General features: G+C 43.9%; 1 protein-coding gene across 3 annotated transcripts in view; it reads left to right on the forward strand.

The window, feature by feature from the left end:
* LOC125978228 (glutamate receptor ionotropic, delta-1) overlaps window positions 1-23829 on the forward strand; it is a 152286-nt gene that overhangs the window by 115160 nt on the left and 13297 nt on the right. For all 3 annotated transcript variants that reach the window (XM_068652533.1, XM_068652532.1, XM_049735398.2), the window contains 5 exons: window positions 9219-9272; window positions 15310-15483; window positions 18201-18362; window positions 18950-19069; window positions 23692-23793. In XM_068652533.1, the coding sequence (XP_068508634.1) occupies window positions 9219-9272; window positions 15310-15483; window positions 18201-18362; window positions 18950-19069; window positions 23692-23793 (612 nt within the window). The remainder of the gene's footprint in view (window positions 1-9218; window positions 9273-15309; window positions 15484-18200; window positions 18363-18949; window positions 19070-23691; window positions 23794-23829) is intronic.

Below are 23829 nucleotides of genomic sequence, written 5' to 3' on the forward strand. Positions count from 1 at the left end.
ATTTGTCGTGCGCACATCTATATTCATAAAATCCTCTTGTCCATTGCTACATGATAAGACCTTTGAAACATGTATGTTCTATGGATTACGTTGACTGGACTCCATTTTAATTCTGAGCTCTCCTTCTCAAACCAAGCCATCATTATCACGCCAGCGCTTGTCTTATTTAGCGTCACCGCTCTTATTTAGCTTCAAGCTAACTGCTCTTTAATGGCTCAGTTTCAACTGTGATTCATGCGCAAAAAAAAAAAAAAATACACTCCCCCATGTTCCGCCAAAGGGCACAAATCCTCGCTTTATCCTTCCGTTAGGGAGGGGGAGCAGAGACGCTTACCTCGCTGTAGTCACGGTGGAGTTTGCCCCAAATTATTCAGTTAGACTATTCATCCGCTAACGACACTTTAGCACAGAAAAGTGTCATTTTGAGAGGAACGGCGGAAACACTGAGGGGCTGCGAATTGTGCCTTTGGAACGCCATTAATGGCTTTGTTTTGCGAGTGCAGCGCGAAAAAGAAAATCTCCCACTTCCTTTTTACGGTAAACCCCCAAAGTGCACTCTCGGTGAGAATCAGCGTAAATGCTAATTTGTTAACGAGCTCAGTCGGACGTGCTTTCTCATCATTTTCCGCCGGGCAATTACACCAACACCGACTTGCGTTGGAGACTTCTGCCTAAGAGGAAAGTTGTTTTTTGTGACACTTTGGAGTCAGCCGGCCGTCACTCGAAAATATAAGAGAAGATGCAAAATTACACACAGGAAGGATTGAGATGACAAATGCTAAATGCTAATTGCTAAAACAACAAAACCACCGACACTCAAGGATGCGATAAAGGTTGACTAGGGCACTTTGCTGCCTGCACTACACACGATTTTCAGATTCAGCAGCGAAGCCGCTGTTCAGGAGATTCATGATCATGTCATATAAATGTTTGTTTACCCTTCGCAGAGCATTGTGTACGGGATGGCCTTGAGCGATGGGCCGCATCCCACTTTACAAAAGCACTCACACACAATTGCACCTCGACATACAATTTGAAGTGTTCATTTGGCCCAGCAAGCATGTTTTAAGGTTACAAAAGGAGCAAGGGTACATCACTACTTTCCTGATGTTCTGCCTCAATGTAATCCTAATGATCCAGTTGTTAGAAAAATATTTTGCTATGTGGACTCTCTTGCAACCATGTGACCCTACTTAGACTGTGTCCAAAATGACCTAGTGGCAATCCATTGGATGCAAATATACAGTAGTAACAGTCTGTGCATGTGGGCCAACAATAGCTAGACATTTGAGATCCGTGTGCTTTTACATCCAACTCAGGGCAAGCAGATGATAAAAAGATTCAGAGAGTTGAAAGGGCTGCCAGCTGCCACGCCGGTCGTAAAAGAGACATTCACTGCCTCAGTACAGTCGAAATTTGGACAACCCCCGACAGGGCGCATGCTGTAATCACAGCTACAAAAGCCTGCGAGTTAAAAAAAAACAAACAAAAAAACACAAACATTGTTTGGCATTTCAAGTACGGGGCAACGAGAGTGAAATGTTTTGCTGCCCTTTTGGTTTCCCAAACACATTTCTTGTTGCTTTTGTGGAGATTTTTGACACGTAAGACCTTCAACACAAACCAAATCAGCATTCTACTCCTTCAACCGACTTGGTTGTCTTTTTTATTCATTCTCTCGGCAGTGTGCGGTGCGGCCATCAGTAAACTTCAATCTAAGAGATTATAGAGTGTTCAAGTCCCCTGTGGTCTCTTGCCACTTCTGCAGAAGCTCATAATAGCAGAGTGCCGGTTATTATGACTTGCCTCCCTCCTATTGCCGGGAAAGTTGATTTGGACTCCTGTCCAGGCTAAAGGTCTGATCTGAAGTGGTGTAAAACTGCACGACTGAAGCCAACTGGAGAAGATTTGGTCCAAAGCTAACCAAACTGAAGGTGTACAAAAACGTGGAGGTGATTCATCAAGTATGTTGACTTTTTGAATTGCTTGCATATGCATCGTTGGGTCTCTGGGATTCAATTGCACGCATTAGTCGATTAAAAACGATGCATATCTTTTGTTATCTGCATAGTTCTGACAAATTATAGGAATGAGTCATGAATATTATCATTTCATTTCCATGATAGCACCCTCCCATTGACCAAAAACACCATTTCAAACTGATTGGCTGTGAAGAACAGAGGGCGGGGTGAGCACAGGCTCATTTGCATATTTCCCCCGCCCACTAGAAAACTTCATTTTTGTCCAGAGCGTGACAAGCGGATGATGAGTTTGCTGTAATGCTTTATCCTTTGTGTATTTTCAACAAAGCCCATCTTAGCCCAATGAACTATTTGAAATTGGATTAAGTCGTTCTTTTCCAAAGGGGGGAAAAAATATTGTTTTGGAGCTACCGTTGTAAATTAATTCCTCGTTGACAATGCCAATTAAAGCAAAACTACCACTGTTACAATATCATTAGTTTGTAGCGGTGTACTTAGTAAATCACCCGGCGGGAGCACATAAGGAAGCTCTGAGAGGAAAGTCAAAGCGTGTGGATGAAAATTCATCACAGGATGATGTGCTTCCATTCAAGCATGCCGCCAAGCCTGATGGGATTCCTTGAGGAGGGTGTCCGAGGAGAAGGATTACGGTGGGCTGCCTAGCAGTAGGTGGTGCTGCCGTGATGAGGGGGTGTTGGATGGATGACGACGCCGTCGTCAGCTGTCCGGGTGGCCCCGCAGAATCCCCCGGTAGAACCTCCTTTTTTTGAAAACAGGCCTTTTCAGTCTGCTATTCAAAAAGCAGTAATTGCATCATCTTTCAAGCCCTTTGCCTGCGTCTGACTGGGAGACTGGACCCATTAATCAAACTAATGGAGAAGTAAGTGATTTCGAAATATAGGCTTTGATCACGCCGCCGCCATCTTCGCTCTCGGGAGCTCGTCTCCTCCCCCTCACCCGGCCGAGCTTATCTTTCTATTCCCGCAGTCCTAAATGCACGGACGGTCCTTTGCCGGAGATTAGCGGGGTATTAGGCTTGTGTTAAGCTGCACAAAAACTTTGCTTTTACAAACTCAACCCGCTCTCCATTTTGATTTGGACTTGATTTGAAGCGTGTAGTCCAGCGCCGGCCGCTGTGAGTACGAGGTTATGGAATCGTCTGTCTCTTTCGCAAAACCGCTGTGGCCTATTAACTAGCGAGCGGCGTGTGCCAAAGCTATTCCGTCGGCCGTATTGATCCTAAAGAGACAGATTACATTTTTAGTGCTCCTCAGGTGTATTGAAAAGTGGGCGCCAGCTATATGAAAAAATAAAAAATAAGTGTAAGCGTTACTTGCAAGCAGAGCACGCTCGCAAATTAGATTCCCTCCATCCTTCCTTCCTTCTCGTCCGCAAAGGCATAAATCACCATTGGGTGAAAACGTCTTAGCATGTCTGATGCCAGCCCCAAATGGTCTGCCAAGAAAACACGAGTGCTTTATTTATTTGACTAATTTATTGTCGGCAAAAAGTGCACGGTTGTTTATTGCCGCGTCACGTCTGGCCGAGGCTGAGTTTCTAGAAGCATCATACGTGCCACTTATCGGCACAATGCGTATGAGCCAACGGAAGCGAATGCTGCTCTTTGTCACCTTCCCTGCAGACGGCGTGTTTATTCGAGCTGTTTGGACCGCGCGTCAAAAGCTTTACACTCCCACTCCACACGCTGGCACCTCTCCTGGTCTGCAGTGAAAACATGTCTTGTGACGTCCACGCTCATCTGCCGACCCCACCGCCTCCTGTTTGTTTTAGCAACAACCCTTTTAATCGGTCCTCATCCTTTTTATTCTGCCGACATATTGAAATCAGCATCGGCCTGAAAAAAAATCCATATCGGTCGGCCCCAAAAATAAAGCAGAAGGGAAACGCTCGTGCGTTTGGCGTGAAGCTTTGATACCACCAAAGGACAAATTGATTAACTTGTGATCATGATGTGGATCATTTTTCGTGACATCCTCAAAGCGTAATGAATAAATTTATCGTAAATGCGGGGTTTTGATACGGTGTGTTGCTGCGGTTTGACCCAAGGGCGAATTGATTAACCTTTGATCGTGATCTGACTGCGGCTCATATTCAAATTGGGTCCCATCTCAAAAAGTCGCCAATGGAGATTGAAAAGAATTGATGTCGCTTTGGGATGAACCGAGGCTGCATTGATGAACTTTTCATCAAGATGGAGGATAGACAAGGTCGTGCACTACTGGAACATTTTTCTCAATATTGGCTCACATGAGCTGCAGGTGTACCTAATATTATGGGCGGTGAAGATGGAGTATATTTTTTTTCCTGCCTATTGATTCACCTTGGCCTTTTCCAAATCACCCCAACACTTTTTGAAGGACTCTGTGCCATAAGGTCTTACGGATCGTTTTAAGTTTTCAAAGTACAACAAAAACATTAAGACCACGTAGCTGATTGCCACCTTTCACCCCGCGGGCGATGGTACAGTTCCATGGAAAATTACCCCTGAGGCTTAATAACCCTTCCATTAGCGGAATGGTCGATTCTCCGTGCTCTTGCTCCAAGGTTACGTCTGGAATGTCACCAACCTGGAACTGCTGTCCTTAATGCACAGAGCTAATCATCGCCTCTGCCCGCGACATTTTCCACAATAAATTACAAACGTTTTTGCAATGAGAAACAACTTGTTTACCATGACTACAACAACTGAGCTACAAGGTGGCATTTTCTAGAACGGGCAAGTTTTTCCCGTCAACACCTCTGAGATCACAAGACACCCGCAGCGTTTATATATATTGTATTTCCCTCAAGCTCAGCTGTCTCCAAGCCAACCTTTTTTCAAATAAATGCAGGTTATTTGATGTGGAACATGACAGCCTTCTCCACACATCTACAAAGTGTTATAATGTCATCTCGCAACCTTTTTGTGCTCCTTCAAACGATTGTCGGCAATCACAACGGCACTGCGGTAAAACGGCGAATGAGGAAATTGAAAATGAGTCAGGAAGCTCATCATCTCGCGCCCTTTACTTCCCAAAACCTTGCTAAGACGCATGAAAAACAAAACTAACGGTAACGGAGCGCAACTGTCCCCTCTGAAGACAAAATGCACAGCGTTCTGCAGACTGTCAGTCAGATCCGACCCATTGGGCCTTCTTCGTCGATCACGCATGATAGACGCCGGGCGACGACGAGGCCTCATCAGCCATGTTTGTCATGTCGGGGCGTGACATTTGGCTGATTGAGAAGCCGCTCTAAGTCTAATGTGATGCTAATGCGTCGGCCCGTCGCACGCACGGCGGCATATCAAAGACGCCGCGGTCTATTTCTGGCGCTCCCCCCCCTTTCGCAAATGGAGCAGTCACGTTTTGACGTATCAGCAAAACAAGGCCAAGAGGTCACCCCGTACATTTTAGATTTCCCAGACATTCATTTCAAAAGGAATTGGTAGCTTTTGGAATGCGACGGACGCACGCTGTGACTTTTTACATATTTATGTTTCCCAAAGAAAACGTGTCTACACTCTCTCGTGTTTCTGGCGTGTGAGAGCAAAGTTGTGTGCTTCATTAAAAGATAGGAAGTGTACAAAGTGCTTTCACAGGCTTTTCTCACCTGAAGTCACTCGACTGGCACCGGGTAATGGCGACGTGCATTATTCAGAACCATTTAAATAGCATTCTTTTGACCACCGGCTCGCCTTACGAGCAGCCAGACACGTCCAGATATATTACATTGACAAACTTTGTTTTAATGGCAGTCTCCTACTGGGTTAATTTTAGGGCAGTTCGAGACACTCCCTCCCAAAAAACCCAAAAACAATTAAATATAATGAACACAGTAGTGTTTTTTTTTTAAATGTACTTTTATTGCAGTTGGAATATTTAATCCGTTCCTTTGCAAACATTTCTTGTTCATGGCTTTCATGTCTTTTCAGTTCATTAAAAACAAATACTGTTTAAACTATTGTAAAAAATGATTAGTCCTATGTTAAAAGAAATAACTTTTGCTCCACTCACCGGGTTCTCTTCTGTTTCTGTTAATTACCCCGATTCGTTACTATCCATCAGCTCGGCAATTGAAGTTGATCATCAAAGATTCACAAGCTAAATTTCCCCCAGGTGAAAGTGTGGAAATTGTGCTCAGCGCCTCCCCAAGGGAATCGCTCAGAAATGCAAATTTATCCTGTTACGGTGTCTCGCTGTGTGAGATGTTTAAATCTTTGTGCAATCACTCGCAGCACTCAAATTTGAAATGATATTATTAACGGAACAAAGGGAGAAAAAAAACAGTCATGACTTTCACTTTATATTTAACACAGGAAATGTGAATTACATATATCAATGGAATCATCTTCTAATGATGAGGATCTGATAATCTCGTGGAAATCAATTATTGTTTGAAATTTAACACGCAAGCTACCCAGAAAATTGAGCAATCTAACCACCATTACACACCTGTGGGGAAGCTAACAACATGGCTATGAAGGCTAGCAGCTTTAGCACCATGGGACACTCGTGGAAAGCCAAGAAGATACCATGATACCTTCACCTTTAACACTGCGGCATGTCAGCGGGAAGCTAACGATATTCCTTGGGAGGCTAGCAGCTTTCTCCACAAAGCTGGCAAAATGCAGAGCGAAGCTAGCGACATTAGCACAATGGCAGATGGGAGTCATGATTTGTTTTTAATGCGATACTCATTTGCTATCACCTTAATTAAGGAGATGAGACAACGTGTGGCCTTGACTAAAGGTGAGAACACATTTGTTCAAGTGCATGGTTTCTAATTCCCCGCCATCACGTAGTCGTAGTATGACCGATATATGACCGGCGCTAATTGTTATGCTAATAAGTAATACATTCACAGGTCATTGATTAGGTTATTGAAAGAACACGCCTCGAGAGTTTAACACAGTAGACATTTTTATCTTGAAATGAGAACTTGTGTCAAAAGTCGGTAAAGATGTTCGAAATAGTCATTGTGTGTTCCTCGCTTAAGAGTGCTTTGCACAGCTTGATATTCCGTTTCCCCCTCGGCATTCAAAGTGAACGTCGGAGGGTATTTGCCGCCAATGTTTTTCCCGCTGAAGAAATGCAGCCGTCTGGAGCGCATCCCAACACCACCACCTGTTTCCACATACGCCGTTGCACCTTCTCGCAATCCCTTCTCGGCCTGCCTCCCTTTTAAATTGGAGTTGGCATTTCCCTAGTCCCGACTTTTGTGCTACGACAGCCACATAGGAACACGCCCGGGGGGTTTGGTTCGTCGACTGGAGACGTCGGTATCAGCTGCATGAAAAATTCCTCAGCTGTCAATCCGGGCTCTTCCCCGTCTCACTTTGCTCTCCTTAGTTTCACGCTTGCATCATCTTTTACCGTTCTCTACGCCTCGCAAAGCCTCAAACGACTCATCCCAGCTTGTTGACAGCATTTAAGCTCCTGAGTGGATTTCCAAAGATGGCCGTGCGATACGTTGGAACGATGCGAACTGGAAAGAAGCCGCGCTTGGCTCCAAATTCGATTAGGAAAAGGCTGATTAGGCACATTATAACGTGGAAGAATTGTATCCTGATGCCTTTTGTCTTCTGAGTGTCGCTTGTTTGGAATCTTAATGAGCAAGCTAGTTGATCATCATCATCATCCGCTACACGTCTTCTTGTTGCCAGATAGCCTTGTATCCTTACAAAGCTGGAGATGGATTATGTATGCTAATGCTATTGTTGGGTTGGATTCAGGCTACACCGGAATTTATCCTTACTATGATGCATCTTGTCGATAAAGTAATTAGAGAACAAGGTATGATGAATAAAATACTCTTGATCCCCGTGGCTATCGCTAGCAAATCTTCAGCCAGACCGCTGATGTACCGTGTATTGATATCAATCCATGCACTCTGTCACCTTTCTCGGGTTCATCATTTCTGATTAATCACCTTTAATGCGTCTTGAATTATCGCTCAATAGGTCAGGGCAACAACTATCGATTTTGCTTGCAGTCATAATCACGCAAGTGCGTGTAGTATTTTTTGGGGGGGTAACTCGCATCCTAACCTCAGTGACAAACGGGCGTGTATGTTTTATTTTCTGAAAACGGGAATATTGAGCTAGCTACGCATTCAGGATGTTCCTTTCAAAGAGGCTTTGCCGAGAACAATACTCATTAGCCCGAACGCCCACACATCGGCCCATTCACCCCTTCCCCCTTGTCTTTTTTTTTCTCATCTACTACGATAAAAGTGGTCTTACGGATTTCAGCTGCCACATTTCTTCCTCCTCTTTTTTTACTGCCAGTGACGCAACCTTCCATTTTGACCTTCGGCCCTGTTATGGCTCGCCCGAAGGTTGCGCGTGGTTCTTCTTCGCTCCACCTCAACCTCTGTAAATACGTCGCTCAACTGGATGAGCAACCCGTCTTGCGATATTTCCCCATTTGAATTTCAAAGAGGTTGTGCGCAATTAGACCCCCGAGATGTCACGTCTGAAGCATGGAGGTAAATATTGCTTCTAGACTCCGACGAACGGCGTCGGGCTTGATGAAATCTGGAAATGAGAGCGGCATTAAAATCTAAGCCTGACTGTTCTGACGTTCCGAGATAAGATTAGTAGCCGCCGGCGCTTTGATTCACATTGGCTTTTATCGACGAGTCTTACGTGGTGGCGATGATGGACATAAAGCGTTGCTGCATCCGTTTGCTTTTTCGCGTTCGTCTTACGTAGGTGGGGTCGATTTGTTTTGCATAAGCCAACGCCGCATCCAAGGTTTCAAAGGTTCTCGCTTTCCAAGGCACCCATGAACACACATTTATCATGCTGAAACATTCCCGTCTTAACGTACGGAAAGATATCTACGTAATCTCAATGGAATGACACCCATTGATCTAACCAGGTGATTAATGTACCCACGTGAAGCCCGTTCTCAAGACAGGTACAAAATAATATGCAGGGAACCATTCTGATTTACACCGTAACCCTTTGAAAGGTCAATTGGGATATTTATACCTGAGGTTGGTAACCTTAACTCATCAGCATGAGTAGTTTTTTTTTAGTAGTTTGTTGGATCCAAATCACGAGCCAACATGCTAATGCTAATCGCTGTCGCCGGGTCAGCCCTTCTCGGTATTCCAGGTGGTTACAAACGAAGCTGCCAGGTTTCCCGAGGCTTGACTGACACTGAAAGACCTCCGCCAATTGCACCCCTCTTTTAACCCCCTGCCATCTCTTTTGCTTTATCTGCGCAGGCTGTGGAGACCAACCTGGCGTCCAAGGACAGTCACTGGGTCTATGCCAACGAGGTGAGTCCCAACATGCTTTTGTTTTAGGCTTTGCACAACCAGACCTTTACTTGATATTGCACAACGGCTTTTTAACTCTTCAGTTATCAGGATGCTCTCAACGCACATCAAGGTAAATGTTCCTCTAAAGCGGATGTAGCTCAACAGTCAAGTGCGCTTTTAGTGAATACAGACAACCCCCCACCCCTCGTGTTTTTTTTTTTTTTTTTTTTTTTTTTTTTTTTTTGAAGTCCTGATGTAAGTTTACCAGGATTCCAATTATACTAAAAAGCAAATGGATGGAAGCGTATAAAAGGCTTGCTCCCGGTTGACCTGCCAGAGAATTAGCATTTCAGTTCCCAGTAGGAAGCTGGCTGTCCACAATAACACACACACACACACACACACAGACTCAAATTGGCGTCCATTTATCTTGCTGAAACGTCACATCCAAGAGTACAGAAAGATGTCATTGGAATCGGTGCTCAATGATTAATGAGGAGGAAAATTTACACCGTAAACCTGATTTGTGTTGACTTTGAAAATTCTGTCTTGAAAATGGTCTTTATTATATCTCTGGATTGCTGTCATGTTCTCTCAAGCGTCTCCAAATGGTCGAAAACGCTGCTGCTCGCCTTCTAACTGGAGCTCGTAGGAGGGAGCACGCAATTCCAATTCCGGCCTCCATCCCCGTTGATTATACAGTACACTTTCCGATTCTATTATTAGTCTTTAAATCTCGCAATGGTCTCGTCAGAGGACCGGATGCAACTGGAGGTGCCAAAGATCATTTTTGCAATTCATCACCGATCAGTTCCACGCAATTGACCCCGAAAGCCACCAATCCATAAATCGATGATCACGAGTTAAAAAAAAAAAACCCCGTCGCCATTTTTTCAGAATGCGTAATTTTACGGCGCCTCGCAATACAAAGCGATAGTCCTGTTGCACTTTAATGTAATTTAGTTCAGGTGACAAATCGTTAACTAAGGGGCCTCGAATATTGATTCCTCAAAGTTAATGAGGCGTTGGGTATCGCCGAGCTCGCCGTCCAAATGTCCTCACCTTACATTACACCTCACATTTGTTGTGGGCTTTTTTTCCTTTTGGTTTTAATAACTACCTTTGCAGTTGGCTTTAAATCAGCTCATCCAGGCGTGTGGGTAAAATATTGCCCCGCATGGGCTAAAGAGGCCTTGAGCCGTTCTGTCTTCCGCTTTTAATTCCTATTATTGGTTTTGTATGCCTCACAAAGCTGCACAGGGAATGCTTTTGCAGTCTGAGCCTGTTTGATAAGTGACAGGCTATAATTTTGAATTTGAAGCCGTCTTCTGCTGCACTCCTTTTATTACAGTCTTGGAGAAATTATGTATGAGCTAATTTTGCACTCACTTCCTGTACGCTAAATCAATGTCCTATCAACAATGTGTCTTTTTGCGAGATGTCACTCTTCGGTTTTGACAAAAGGTGACCTTCGCTAATCTTTCCAACCTCATTCTCAAGACTATGAAACAAGTTATAGTTTTCCATCCTCTTTTCCCGTTTTATTATCCAAGGTAAACCGTCCATGAAGCTAACGTTCACCTCGAAACAAGGACAGGCGCGCACTTGTTGTCCTTCGGAGCTTTTCGCTTGCGTAAGAAGTCATTTCTATGAAACAATTAGCGTCATTTACAGTCAATGGCGGTTGGCTTAAATGATGTTTTTTGTTTTGAATTTGACCTCATCTGCAAAATGGATCCCTACGTGGCTTTCTTTTAAAAACAACTTAAGTTGTCCTTCTCTACAGGGTAGGAGGAGATATGACGCAGGGAGATGATTATATTTTGATGAGCCCCAAATTTGTTTTCCCAGACCTTACAACGCATAGCTGCGCGAGGAGGTTTTTAAGGCTGGACTCGAAATAATGAATGACGGAAATATGTATTTGGATTTTGACAAGTGTATCCTGATTTAGAGTTATTCACAATTGTGCTCATGGAACGACATGGACAGATACATTCATCTTAAATAAATCATCTTAATGTTGTTTTAAGCTTATACTGTAAATTCCTAATCACACATTAGAAAGTGTAATAGGGGGAAAAAAATCCATTAAATGTATTTTTCAAAGCCTTAAGAGAGAAAAAAAAAAATCATGACCTTCTCTACTTGCGCCTGCGGACTCGAATTGAAATTAAACATAGGCTTGTTTTATCGCCGGATCCTGCAGGGACATAAATAATCGTACCCGTCTGCGGAGTCTGCATGCTGCCTGCTCGTAACTCAATCATGACGTTCATTTCCAATGCATGACCCACAAGTGACAAAGCCAAGATCCCCGACGCTCCCCGTACTGCCAACGCGGAGGCCTCTCACATTTCATTCAAGTCCAGATCCGACGAAGGACGTGCTAATCCGCCACCGGCCACAAGGCATGACTGTTGATGCGTTTGCTCCAAAGAGAAATAAGAGAGTGCATGATTGAAATGAATGAGGATGAAGATGTGTGAGGAAGATGACAGGGCAAAACCCTCTGGTTATTTTATATTTTTTCTTTAAAACATGTTAAAATTTTCATCTCTTTATTCAAAAACAGGACATTATTTCTAATTGTTCACAAACACAAATTAAGATATCAGAAAATCGATAAAAAATGTTGATCGTTGTTTACAAAGTAAAAGCAATTCCTTTTATTTTTAAGATTTCAATTAATTTAATTTTAAAATGTTGATCATTGTTTAAAGTAAAAAAAGTAAACATAATTCTTATTAAAAATGTTTCATTAATTTAATTTTCATTTTATTTTTACTCAACATAAAGATAACCGGTCCACTGCACAAGTCGGATAATATTTATTGGAATTAGTGAAGCGATAAATGTGTTCATTTTTATTTCATTTTTAATACATATTTACTTATTTTCTCTTTTTTTCTAGACATTTACATACTTTTCTACTCCCCTGATAATATAAACTAAAACTAATACTAAAAGTAGTAAAATTCTAAGTGTTTTTTTTTTTTTTTATCCGGAAAATTTAGCAAATATTCACCCTATTTTTGCCAGATAGAGAGATAATTTATTTAATAACCGCATGTGTAAAACTGGCCACGTGTGGCTGCCTTTCATGAGTTTTTGTGTTCGGAGCCAATAAAAGTTTCTCCGAGGCTCGAAAGTCATCGGCCAACGCAAAGTCATTGAAGAAAAGAAGAGAGGCTTCTAAATTGGATATTAAGAGTCGCGGCGCAGCTCGAGATGAGCGCATCGACGGTGCGAATGAGAGGCGGCCGAACCTCCCGCTGACCCGTCCCGGCCGAACGCAGCGTGCAGACTTGTTTTTGGCGTCTGGAAATTCAGATGGATTGCACATCCGGGAAGAAGTTGTTGTGTTGTTTTTCTTCTCAAAAAGCGGCACGATGACACCAGACAAGGCGTGATGGATGAGGCGGCCGCGCCCGCTGTGTCAAACCGAGTTGAGGAGGAGAATCCAGAGATGATTGATGTCCTCTGCTAACGTAGCGCCACGTAATTGGAACCCCGCCGACGCCATCTTGGCCACATTAGCTGCCGATGACTACAAAGTCCATTTAAAGATGCGCACTCACCACCACACCAATCAACTTTTTCTTCCGTGAATTCCTCTCTGACAGTGTCATTGCTCTCCTGAAAATATTTCCGAGATCTCTTATTGGATTTGATTCCACGCTTAGTACGTCTCAGCCACTTCTCGTGTTTACTCAAGATTTCTCTGAGTCCTCCATTTTCCTCCCGCAGTCCCGAAGTAAGTTTGAGAACAATAACAATAATTGCTCTCCAAATATATTCCTTGTCTTTGATATCAGTGCAACCTTTGCCTGATTTTTCTCGGGAAAAGAAGAAACTCTTTAGCTCTCATTTCTAAGCATGTGCTTCACATATCCAAGATGGAAACAATGATGACAAATTAGCATTCAAGGTAGTATTGCCGTGGTGAGAGTGGCGAGGGAGGGCGAGTCTGATTGGTGGGCTTGATTAGAGCGTTTGGAGGAAAAGGAACACTTAATGGCTTAACAGTAATTGGATGAAGACAAAGGTGGCCCGCCGGCCGGCTGTGATTGGAAGCCAAGATTAGCCACAGTTTAACGAATGTGGACAAAATGTGCTTTGAACTCACAAAGCATTATTAACCAGAGTCACTTAATATAACTTTGACACGGACGCAAATTAAAAAACGGTGAAATTGGCTGGCGACAAGTTTGGGCTAGTGTCAAGTCACGCCATTTCCGTAACCCGACGCCGCTTTTGGGTCACGCTTTCCCGTCGGTGTATTTTCACAGGTGCGTCGGACCGGAAGCTAGCTTGTCAATTCAAATAAATAATTCAATTACTCACACGTCATTCCACCCTGTTGCGTCGGGATGGGAAGGGATTTCGTTGCAATTAGGTAGCCGTACAAAGAGTTCAATATGAAGTGCAAAAGCGCTGACTGTGCAATTCTCCCCGGGCTGTGCAACGGCGTATTTTTCAGTACGCCACATTTCTCTCTCTTCCAATTCTGATCACATTCTTGTCAAATCGTTCGTATGATTTCTCAAACCGCATTTCACCGTCCCGTCAGGATTTGTCGTTCCTCGCCGCTTCTGCAAAGCACCTTCATGTCCAATTAATTAAACGCGTCGCCACAATTACTGGTCTTATTTTATTTATTTATTTATTTCTTGATGAAAGATTAATGGCAAAGACCGAGTGGCACACTGAGGCTCATTTAACCTTTCTGTCAGATGAGCTGGATTTGATTAATGCCCCCTCTTGTCTGACTGTCATTGCCGCAAAGTTGCATAGCCATGCACATTTTGTTCTCCCACAATCTGATGCGGGTCGGCTTGATTCCTTTTTTTTTTTTTTTTTTTTTTTTTTGAGGATGTAAACTCAGAAAACTGTTGTACAAGGCGTCTATTAATAACATTGTATAACCTTAAGTGGAGCACTCGTCAAACCATAATCAGGCTTCATTATTAATTATAATTTATAAATATAGATATATATAGATTATATAACCATTTATAATGGCCCCCAAAAAAAAAGCCACAAAAGACTTTTGAAGATAGCACTGCACATAACTTTTGGGCTCATGTGTTTCTTATTTATATGTGAAAAAAACTGAAAAATCTATGCTGTATTTATGAAATCAATAAGCCGCTACAGAACCCACGATGTATTTGTTTGTAACAAAAACATTTTGAATTCTAACAAAAGACGCTTTGTACTTTCAAATCAATTAGTCACTGTCTCTTTTGAGTCCTCTTCGTGATCATGAAATGATAGCAAAACTTTCAAAATCTAGCGGCAGCAAACCAAAACAACTCCAAGCCGTTCTCTGCACCAAGCTCGATTTCCATCAACGCTCTTAAGACGAGCTAACTGAAGATTCAAAGGCGGCAGGGAGCAAAAATATAAAACAAATGTCAATAGAAAAACAGCATGGAAAGTTAATACCACCAAGATGCTGTTTCATCCCACGCAATCCAAGTAACATATTAGTTATCGTTCCAGCTCCAAAAGAAAACCAAAAAACATTGCCCTTTGATTTAGTGAAAGCACAAATCATTATTTGCTCTCGACTGAGGCAACATCCAAATATAATTCACTCGATACGACCTGCTCTAGTGACAGAAAGTGCTGACGATTGTCTTTTAATCAATTCTTTTTGATGAAGTACTCGCTGTCCTTTGTTAGGCGACGAGTACAGGTGGAAATTTTTCACGCCGTTGCCTTGGTGATGCAATAAAATTGCTTTGACAAGGCACAGAGGGAAAAGTGCACCTTATCAAGTTTCTACAATTTGTGACTTTTTAAGACTCCTTTGATTCTGAGCAAATATTCACACTGTTTCTGAGGTTCTTGTGCCACCCGTTGCCTCGCGTGCGTCACCTCATGCCACCCGCGTAGCCCTCGGAGAAAATAATTCATCTGAGGTGGCGTACGGAGAACAAAGCAAATCATCAGACTGCCGTGGAGGACAGACAAAAGCTCTGATGAGGTGGATGCAAGAGTTGAAGATCACAATGTGTCATTAACCCCCCCACCCCACCCCCAACAGGAAGTGAGTGATGCTGACATGATGGAGCTGGTCCACAGCTCCTTGGGCCGCATGACGCTCATCCGTCAGGTGTTCCCACTGTGGAGGGACACCAACGCCCGCTGCATGAGGAACAATCACCGCATCTCCTCGTTGCTGTGCGACCCCCAAGAAGGCTATCTGCAGTCCCTGGAGGTAACGCGCTCGCTCCCCTCCGTCATTCTCGCACTTGTTGGTCACGCGGCCATCAATCACGACGGCATTTGCTTCTGGACTCGGTATGAAAACAAAAGCAAATGGTCCGTAACGTAACATTTTGCCAAATCACACTCCCAAGATTGCTCATAACAAATAATATGGCACCAATTAGTGATTAATTGCTTCACCCCAAGAAATCATTAAGCATCATCTTTTTGCTGTAAAATCATTTAAAAAAAAAAGGGAAGTATTTAAAAAAAAAAAAAAGCCAGTTTAGATAGGAAGTCCCGTTTTAACCGACTCGCCGCTTTCACGGCTTTTGTTACCATGACAACAAGCGTCGCAATGTTATATTTTCTTTCACGGAGTCATCACTTCATCCATCACCAGGCAGCAGAACTGAACTTTTTAATTAGCGTGTGGATCCAAGCATGCTAAAATAATTATTAAAATAGCAAAGCACACATAAATAATAAATACAAGTTTTTGTTTTTGTCTAATTTCCAACCACGCGCCTAAAAATCTCGTTCCAATGTACCGCAGCTCACCGGTCGGGCATCGCTACCTTTAAAAAAAAAAAAAAAAAAAAATCAATAGAATGATAATTCATTTCTGCCAGAGCGAGGGGGAAGGAAAAAAAACACAAAAGAAGCAAGCTGAGCGCTATCATCCCTCTCTTGTTGCTGATTCCGTTGCTGCAAAACATTTGTAGGACAAGTTTGTACTTTGGGAACGAGCGTCGTGTTTCATCTGCCGTCTGCAGCGACGAGCGGGCCGCTTGTGATCAGCCGCCGCTTGGCTCAGCGCATTGTTTTGCTCGCCGTGCTCCCCACGACACGTGCCGCGCACGCAAGTGCCTCGTGAACACAGCTGCACATATTAGCTGATTATATATGCGCGTGTATATAAATTAAAGGCCCTTGATAAGGCAATCATGAAGCATGAGTGGCCATGAATATAAATGACCGTAGCGCAACGTGACTGGCGAAGCGGAGTCAAACGTCCTCAGAGAAAATTACTTTTCAATCGCGCAGGTAAGAGTTGTTGGTTTTTTAACACGCTTCTCACAGATGGTGCCATTTTTTCTCACAATTTAAAACAGTTCCTGTAAAATGGCCTCTTTTGTCTACATGTCAAACGGGATGAATTGAAAAGAAAAAAAAAATGGATGCCATTGAGTCAATTGTCATTTAAAAAAAGATAGTTTCGACTATAAATGTTAGTTTGCACTACTTTTGTCCAAATATACTTGTGACCGCAAGCTGCCTGCTCTCAAATTGGTTGCTTCTTTCGATTCTAATTCGATATCCCGACTCTCAATTCATCGAAGAAATAGGAGCATAATAAAATCAATGACATGAATATTAGGTTTGCCTAATGAAATAATCTTTGTAATAAAACCACATTGAGTCTCTAATGCGATAACGCTGTCTTGTAACCTCCCACTTACTGAGACATTGGAAACTTTCCTGGTATGGAAAGACGAGTCGCTTCAGGTCAATCGTGTGTTTGTGCGGCGATTAATTCATCAATCGGTCACACGATTAGACCGCGAAAGCGGTGAGGGAAAATAAAGCTCCTCCATATTTTCCTCCGTGCCCACGCATTTTGTTATTCTCTCCCCGTCTAGCAGTGCACCGCATGACCTTAAGGGAAGAGAAGTTGACTCGGTCATGTCTTACCCCCCGAGACTCTTCAACCTTTCATGCGCCTAACGCCCCCGAGTGACAGCTTGTATTGCTTCCACGCGGTGCAGTTCAGGGATTTGGGGGGGGGATCGCAAAATCCACCCTCACACCAGCAGTGGACATGATTCCTGACAGGATGCGCCGCAGAGACACTTATGGAAGAGGCGAGACGAAATAAAGCCCGTTTGGACAACTTCTTGTATTTCTTGTTTGGCTCGCCGCTCTCGGCCCCCGTTGTGATTTAACGCCTGTCCGGACGGCCGCCATGCGTGCGCAGGGCCACAACGCAGGAATGGATTTATTAATAAGTCATCTTCCTCGCCCTCCTCAAGGCGAGTGTGTGCGTGGGGGGGTGTCGCTGCCGTCACAGGACATAAACGCTTAATTGTCTGCCAGGCTATGATCAATATGAAAATACGCCACCTGGAAGTGCGCAACGGCGAACGCAGATTTTGACGGGCGCCCCCCGGGAGGCACGAGTTATCGACCCACCGCCACGAAACAAACGGACGACTGATTTTTCCGCATGAAGCGACGGACAATCCATCCGAACGTGCGCTTATTACCCTCCAAGCGTCACGCTAACATTTTTTCTCATTTGATAGCCACGCGTTTGTTGGTTGGTCTTGAATGAAAAGGCAGAATTGCAGCCACCTTCAGCAGTTTATCTCAAGGACCACCCGGAATCATTTCAAGCCAGTTCCATTTAGCAACAAAATTTCTACTTGGCACATCTATCATGAGAAAACAGTCCGGACAATCTCAAGAGATTCCATTTTGTTTGAAGCAGACATTTTGAGGGATTTGGGGTGCTTGAAAAACAAACTTGCCATATTTTGTTTGATTGCAAGCAAACATGACCCACTTGTACAGATGAGATGTTTTCATCTCTTTGTGTGGGTGGAACATCTTCAAACCATCACTGATTATTCTTCACCTGTCTCTCTTTACCACGTGTATTATTTTTTTCTTTTCTCGTTTTAGTCGAACAAGCTCAACCCTTTTGCTTGTCCTTTTTCCGGACAGGTGTCCAACCTCTACCTTTACGACAGCGTTCTGATGCTGGCCACCGCCTTCTACCGGAAGCTGGAGGACAGGAAGTGGCACAGCATGGCCAGCCTCAACTGCATGAGGAAGTCCACCAAGCCGTGGAATGGAGGATGGTCTATGCTGGACACCATCCAAAAGGTGGGCCGCCCGCCAGTCGACCCGAACGTGCGGCAACGTTATTTTTGTGCTTTACAGGAATTTCATGGAGAGGTTTCAAGTATTCAAATGTTTTTTTTTTTATGCTCAGGCTGTTTTTTGAAGTAGTCTGTTGATCTACTGGGACCCGTGCCAGACTCCTCTAACAGGCAACATGTTTGTGAAGAAATGGCTTCATTTCATCTTGTTGAATCTTGATAATGGAATTTGTGACGCTCGCAGACAATCACGTTGGTTTCATCTTCTTCAGCCTGACGTGAGATGACAGACAGACAGAGCATGAAGAGAAAACAAAATAGAAGTGACTTTATTGAAGTACCTCGCTCTTCAAGAAGACACTTTTAATGGCTGCCTTTAAGAAAAAAAAAATTCAACCGACGGATACGCTTTTTTAGAATGATAACGCGCTTTGCATTGATTTGTCCCACATCGTTTTATTCAGCTCTGATGCAAAACATGACACGGCAGTCAAGTTTGTGCCTGCGGGCGCTTTGCTCCCGGCGGAATACTAGGAAGTGAATCCAGAGTTAGAATTGTGACGAGGTGGCTTTTTTTTTTTTTTTTTGCAGGGACGCATCAGCGGCTTGACAGGATTCATGGACTTTCGGGCGGAAGGCTCCAATTCTCACGTGCAGTTTGAGATTCTGGGAAGCAGCTACAGCGAGACCTTCGGTAGACGTCCCAAATGGGTGAGTCTGTCATCCCCCAAAATATATTTTACACTTGTATTCCATACATTTATGTACGAATGGCATATAGTGACAGAAGTCGGTCATTCCGTTGCTATGACGACAGCCGCGCATGTCACATTTGCAGTTTTCAGACAAGCATTTCATTAAAGCACAGGAGGGATTTTGTTCTTAGAAAGTTTTAGCAGCAGGAGGCGAAATTCTTGACGGTGAGAACAGAGAAACTTTGGTGGGATAAAAAATAAAACTGATCAGATGTGACAGCGCATTCATAAATCCTGTAGGTTCTAAAAAGAACTACACCTGTAAATTTGCCAGTACAGGGAAGAACAGAGGTCAAAAAAAAAAAATCTGCAGCCCCTCTTCTGACTAGTTGTTATGGTAATATGGATTGAAAAGAATGAGCTATTTTTTTTTTGCTTTACACATATAGTAGCTGAGATTTTCGCATTAGCGGCTCTTAATTTCTCCATTTTTTTCTTTGTACGTCAGAGATAACGGCGTATCTCGCCGCACTGTTCCCCTTTTGAGTCCTTATTGCACAAAGCATAAGCATCGTTTGCATTTCTAATATTCGGTGGGCTATTTTAAAAGCGATATGGATTTGCACTCCGCCGTCCTTTTGTGGCAGGCTTTTTTCTAATATTCTCTCCATGTGACCTCGTAGCGTGTGAATGAAACAATTGATCATTTTTCCAAGACCTCTCCACTAACCTCTGCGGTATTGCTGCTCCATTAAAACACCTTTGGCTCTTCTCCACGGCTCCATTTTTCACGGCGCCGCGTCATCGGCCAGATACTGTAAAGTAGATGGCACTCACTGTTGTGGCTCATTAGGCATCAGAAAGGAGAACATTAATGATACATGTCCTCTCAGGTCACAATGGGATGACATGAAAGAGCCGAGACAACCTTGTGAGGGAGGTAGGAATAGAAAGACCTTCGACATTATGCAACGATCCAGCAAGTTACTGTGGTGGTCTTTGGAAGTCGGCTAAACTCTGGTTTTGTTTGTTTGCTTGTGCTTGTTAGTCTTGAGTTGATGGATTGGAGTGGAGCACTTAGTTATTATGTAGGTTGACTGGTTAGCAAACGTTTTGCAATCCCAATGCAGGTGAAAAACACAAAACACAATCTTTTTTTTGTCTACTCATCGAATAAATAATTCTCTTTTGACCCCGTGCAGGTTTTGTGAAGTCAACGAAGTAGCTCTTTTATTCTGAAATGAAAACGTAATGTCATCTGAGAGGCAATGAAAATGGCTATCAATTGAGTTTTCAGATCTAATGAAGTGTTTTGGAAACGTAGAATAGTAACTTGAGTTGACAAACTCGAGTCTGGTTTGTTTGGCAGCGCCACGGAGAAAGATTAAGCCCTGCGTACTCTGGCTCGTAATTTGTTTGTCGCCGCCACTGCCGACGTCCCAATTCCGTCAAGGGGCTTCCCGTCGAATGAAGAGGAATTGACTTCCCTTCTTTTTTATTTTTTTTTTACGTTCAATCCATGCCAAGCGACGCAGACCAGAAGCCATAATGAAGATTTAATCGCCCCTCAGCCCGAAGCCGAAATCACCACGCCGATTCATCATAACGCCACCATTAAGGAGTCGTGAAGAGGAGACGCGTCACGCAGGAATCTCACATGTCTCCAGCCAAGACACACAAACTCTTGTATGTCCAATTAGAGGCAGAAGGAGACAGCAATGAGATGCCACATGTGATTACTCGCCGTGTCTTATGTACATTGCCAGACGCTGGCTCATACGAATATGGAGAAAGTCCATCAGTGAAATGAGACGCGGCATTACACGGCGTCCTCCGCATCCAAGTCAACCTTCCTCCTCCCTCTCCATCATCGTTTATCCGCAACCAGTCCATTTTCCTCCCGGCCTGATGGCTCTTAGATGAGGCGTCTCTCTGCTGAAGACGCTCTAATGAAGACTGAAATACTATTTCCTGGACGGCCACTGCGAGTTTGCGCCACCAGCTCGCCGCTCGCTCTCCCGCTGCAGAGTGATCGATGGCGCTCTTGTTGTTTTGCTTCCCTCGCTTTGCGCTTATTGATGTGTCAGCTCCTTCCTAAGCAGATATTGCAATTGACTTCCCGTTGGCATGAGGCTCTTCGCCGAGAAAAGTCCGCTGGTCGAGATGTAATCGCTCCTCTTAGTCGAGCATCTTTCATGCATCAGTCACAATTGATTTCTCCCGGGCGCATTCAGTAACGATGACAGCCGTCTTGTGCTGAGTGGGGAATTATAGAGAAACATGGCGCCGCCGTGGTGCGCCATTAACCTCTCCCAAATAAGCTTATTTCAGGAGAGACGGCCATGATGAATACGTTCGTTATTAGACCTCAGAAGAACGACGCGTCCAACGCCGACCTGCCCCGCCGATGCTTCTTCCCGAGTTTTTTAGTTCACAGTGGCTGGAAAAATTCCATTTCTAAAGTTTCTTTTTGAACAGCAAAGGTTCAAGTGCTAAGTGTGTACTGTGACGTTCTGACCCATGAAAATTGTTGCTAAGAAACGAAACAAAACTATAGCTTCAAAAATAGGTCAGGGGAAAAACGCCAGTACATTGTGGATATTGAAACATAGAGTGGGTCATATCGACCTGTGAACAATTTTCCTAAGAAACAAACAGAGCAGGAGCCAGTTGGCATCTGGTTCAACCTGCCGAGATGGTTTGGCGACCTCGCTCGCCAGGTCCTCGCCCGGCATGAAGAAAACACAGCGGCGTCTGCTTAATCAGAGCAATAATTGTGTCATGGCTGCCAGTCCTGGCCCAGCGGCCCTCGTCGTCATCATGCCAAATTGGACCGTCTTTTTTTGTTCTCGGCCGCTGTACAACGCCACATATTTGGCCATGTTTTTTTTTTTTGGCTCCACTCGAGTCCCCGGAGAAGTGGACAGACTTTTTAGCTCTGGCCAACAAAAGAATGTGGAGTCAAGTTGGAACGTGTTTGAGTTGCTTGACATCCAGCCATCCATTTTCGCTAGTGCTGGAGCTTATCTAGCTAACTTTGTCAAGTGTTCAAGTCAAGTGCCCATCACGGCTCCCCCCCTTTTTCTGAGTTTGGTCATGTGACGTAATATCTGAGAAGATTAACAATAGCTAAACGATAAAGCTAACTGTGGTTTTAATTTAATCGTCTTTCTCGCACACCCACAGACTCGCAAGTTGCTGACTTTACACGCATTGTCGATCTGAACGCCGATGCCGGGGGTTCTTTCATCTGCGGACGTGACATCAAATGTGGAAATGGAAATAACGGATCATTTTAGATGTTCCCTGTTTTTGTCAGAGCAGATTGATATTGATATAGTCACTCCGCGGTGACTGTCAATGAGCGATAGCTTCATTGCAGCTTCTTCTGAGACTTAGGGAATCGACCTCAACAGTATTCACAAAGTTCCTTTTCCAATATTAGGATCAAACGATACAAATAGCCAAGTTACGTGTGTGCATCGGACTGGCTGAAGTAGCTCAAGGCAAAAAATCGGAAACTCGCTTCCGCTATTGTTCCGTGCGTCATAATGACGCAGTTGAAATGGTTCAATGACAAGCGTCATCGGCCGTCTCGTCCCCGTCGGGTAATTGAAGCCCTAAAAAAGAAAATCATTGCTGCCTTTCTTTGTCAGTTTAAAACGATCATTGGCATTTTCGCAGCCTCGTTAACGATTGAGCTTGGTGGCCATTAGCCAAATAACCGTCATTACGGTGTCTTTTTAAAAAGGCATATCATAGAACTTCCATAGGTCAATATCATCGACTCTACGGAGCTGCAATATGGCCGCTCTATCGTCGCTTTCAAGTCTTTATAACGTGTTAACATCTTAGAGAGAAAAAAACTCCCATTATGGCTTTTGTTCCCTGGTTGGACTTTTTTGTTTTCAGGCCATGGTCCACTCCACCCTGACACCGATACACAATACAATCCTACTTAACTTTTTCATTTGATATAAGACTAGAAAATTGGAAAGTTGCAAGCTACTTTGTGAGGGAGGGGGCGAGGTTGTTTGGCCGCGGGCCGTCCTTCTTGTCCTGTCATTTCCAATGAGGAAGACTCCTGAAAAGTGACGCGTCCCATCCGGGCAGGACACTTGACCGGCCAGAAACGCTGATTAACAATTTAAACGACATCTTCTCGCCAAGCGGAGACGGAGCTCACAAAATTGACGGGGCGGAAGGCTAACAAATGTTCGTGTCTTATTGTGCCTCGACTTTCCTGTATGGCCGCCGCCGCCGCTTTCATCTCTAAACAAGCCGCAGATTACATTCAAAGTGCAGCATAAAATTGTTGTCTCGCCTGAAAGTCCAAACAACATTCTAATAATGGCTGACACCTGTCTCCTTGGCAACCAGATGTCTTGCGAGATACCGAATCATAAACTGTCAGCTGAGGTGACGGCATTTGTTTCAGCTTGCTTGTTTCATATTGTGTTCAACGTCTTTTGGAAATCGATTCCACGAGACATTTTGTTTGTTTTGCATGCTCGGGTGCGTTTGTTTCAAAGAGCGCAAAATTACCGTTACAGTCGTTGCGATGCAATGGCCGCATCTCATTGCTCTGAGTCTCTAACTTGATCCGGTTTTTCATTTTTTTTTCTTTCTACCGTATAGTTGGCATCGTGGGACTCCAGCCGGGGTCTGAACGGAAGCTTAAAGGAGAGCCGGATCGAGAGCGGCATGCAGGGGGTGACGCTTAAGATTGTCACCTTGTTGGTAAGTCGCATCGGTCAACTGTGTGTACAAAAAGAT

Source organism: Syngnathus scovelli, chromosome 12, assembly GCF_024217435.2.
Source record: "Syngnathus scovelli strain Florida chromosome 12, RoL_Ssco_1.2, whole genome shotgun sequence".
Classification (NCBI taxonomy): Eukaryota; Metazoa; Chordata; class Actinopteri; order Syngnathiformes; family Syngnathidae; genus Syngnathus; species Syngnathus scovelli.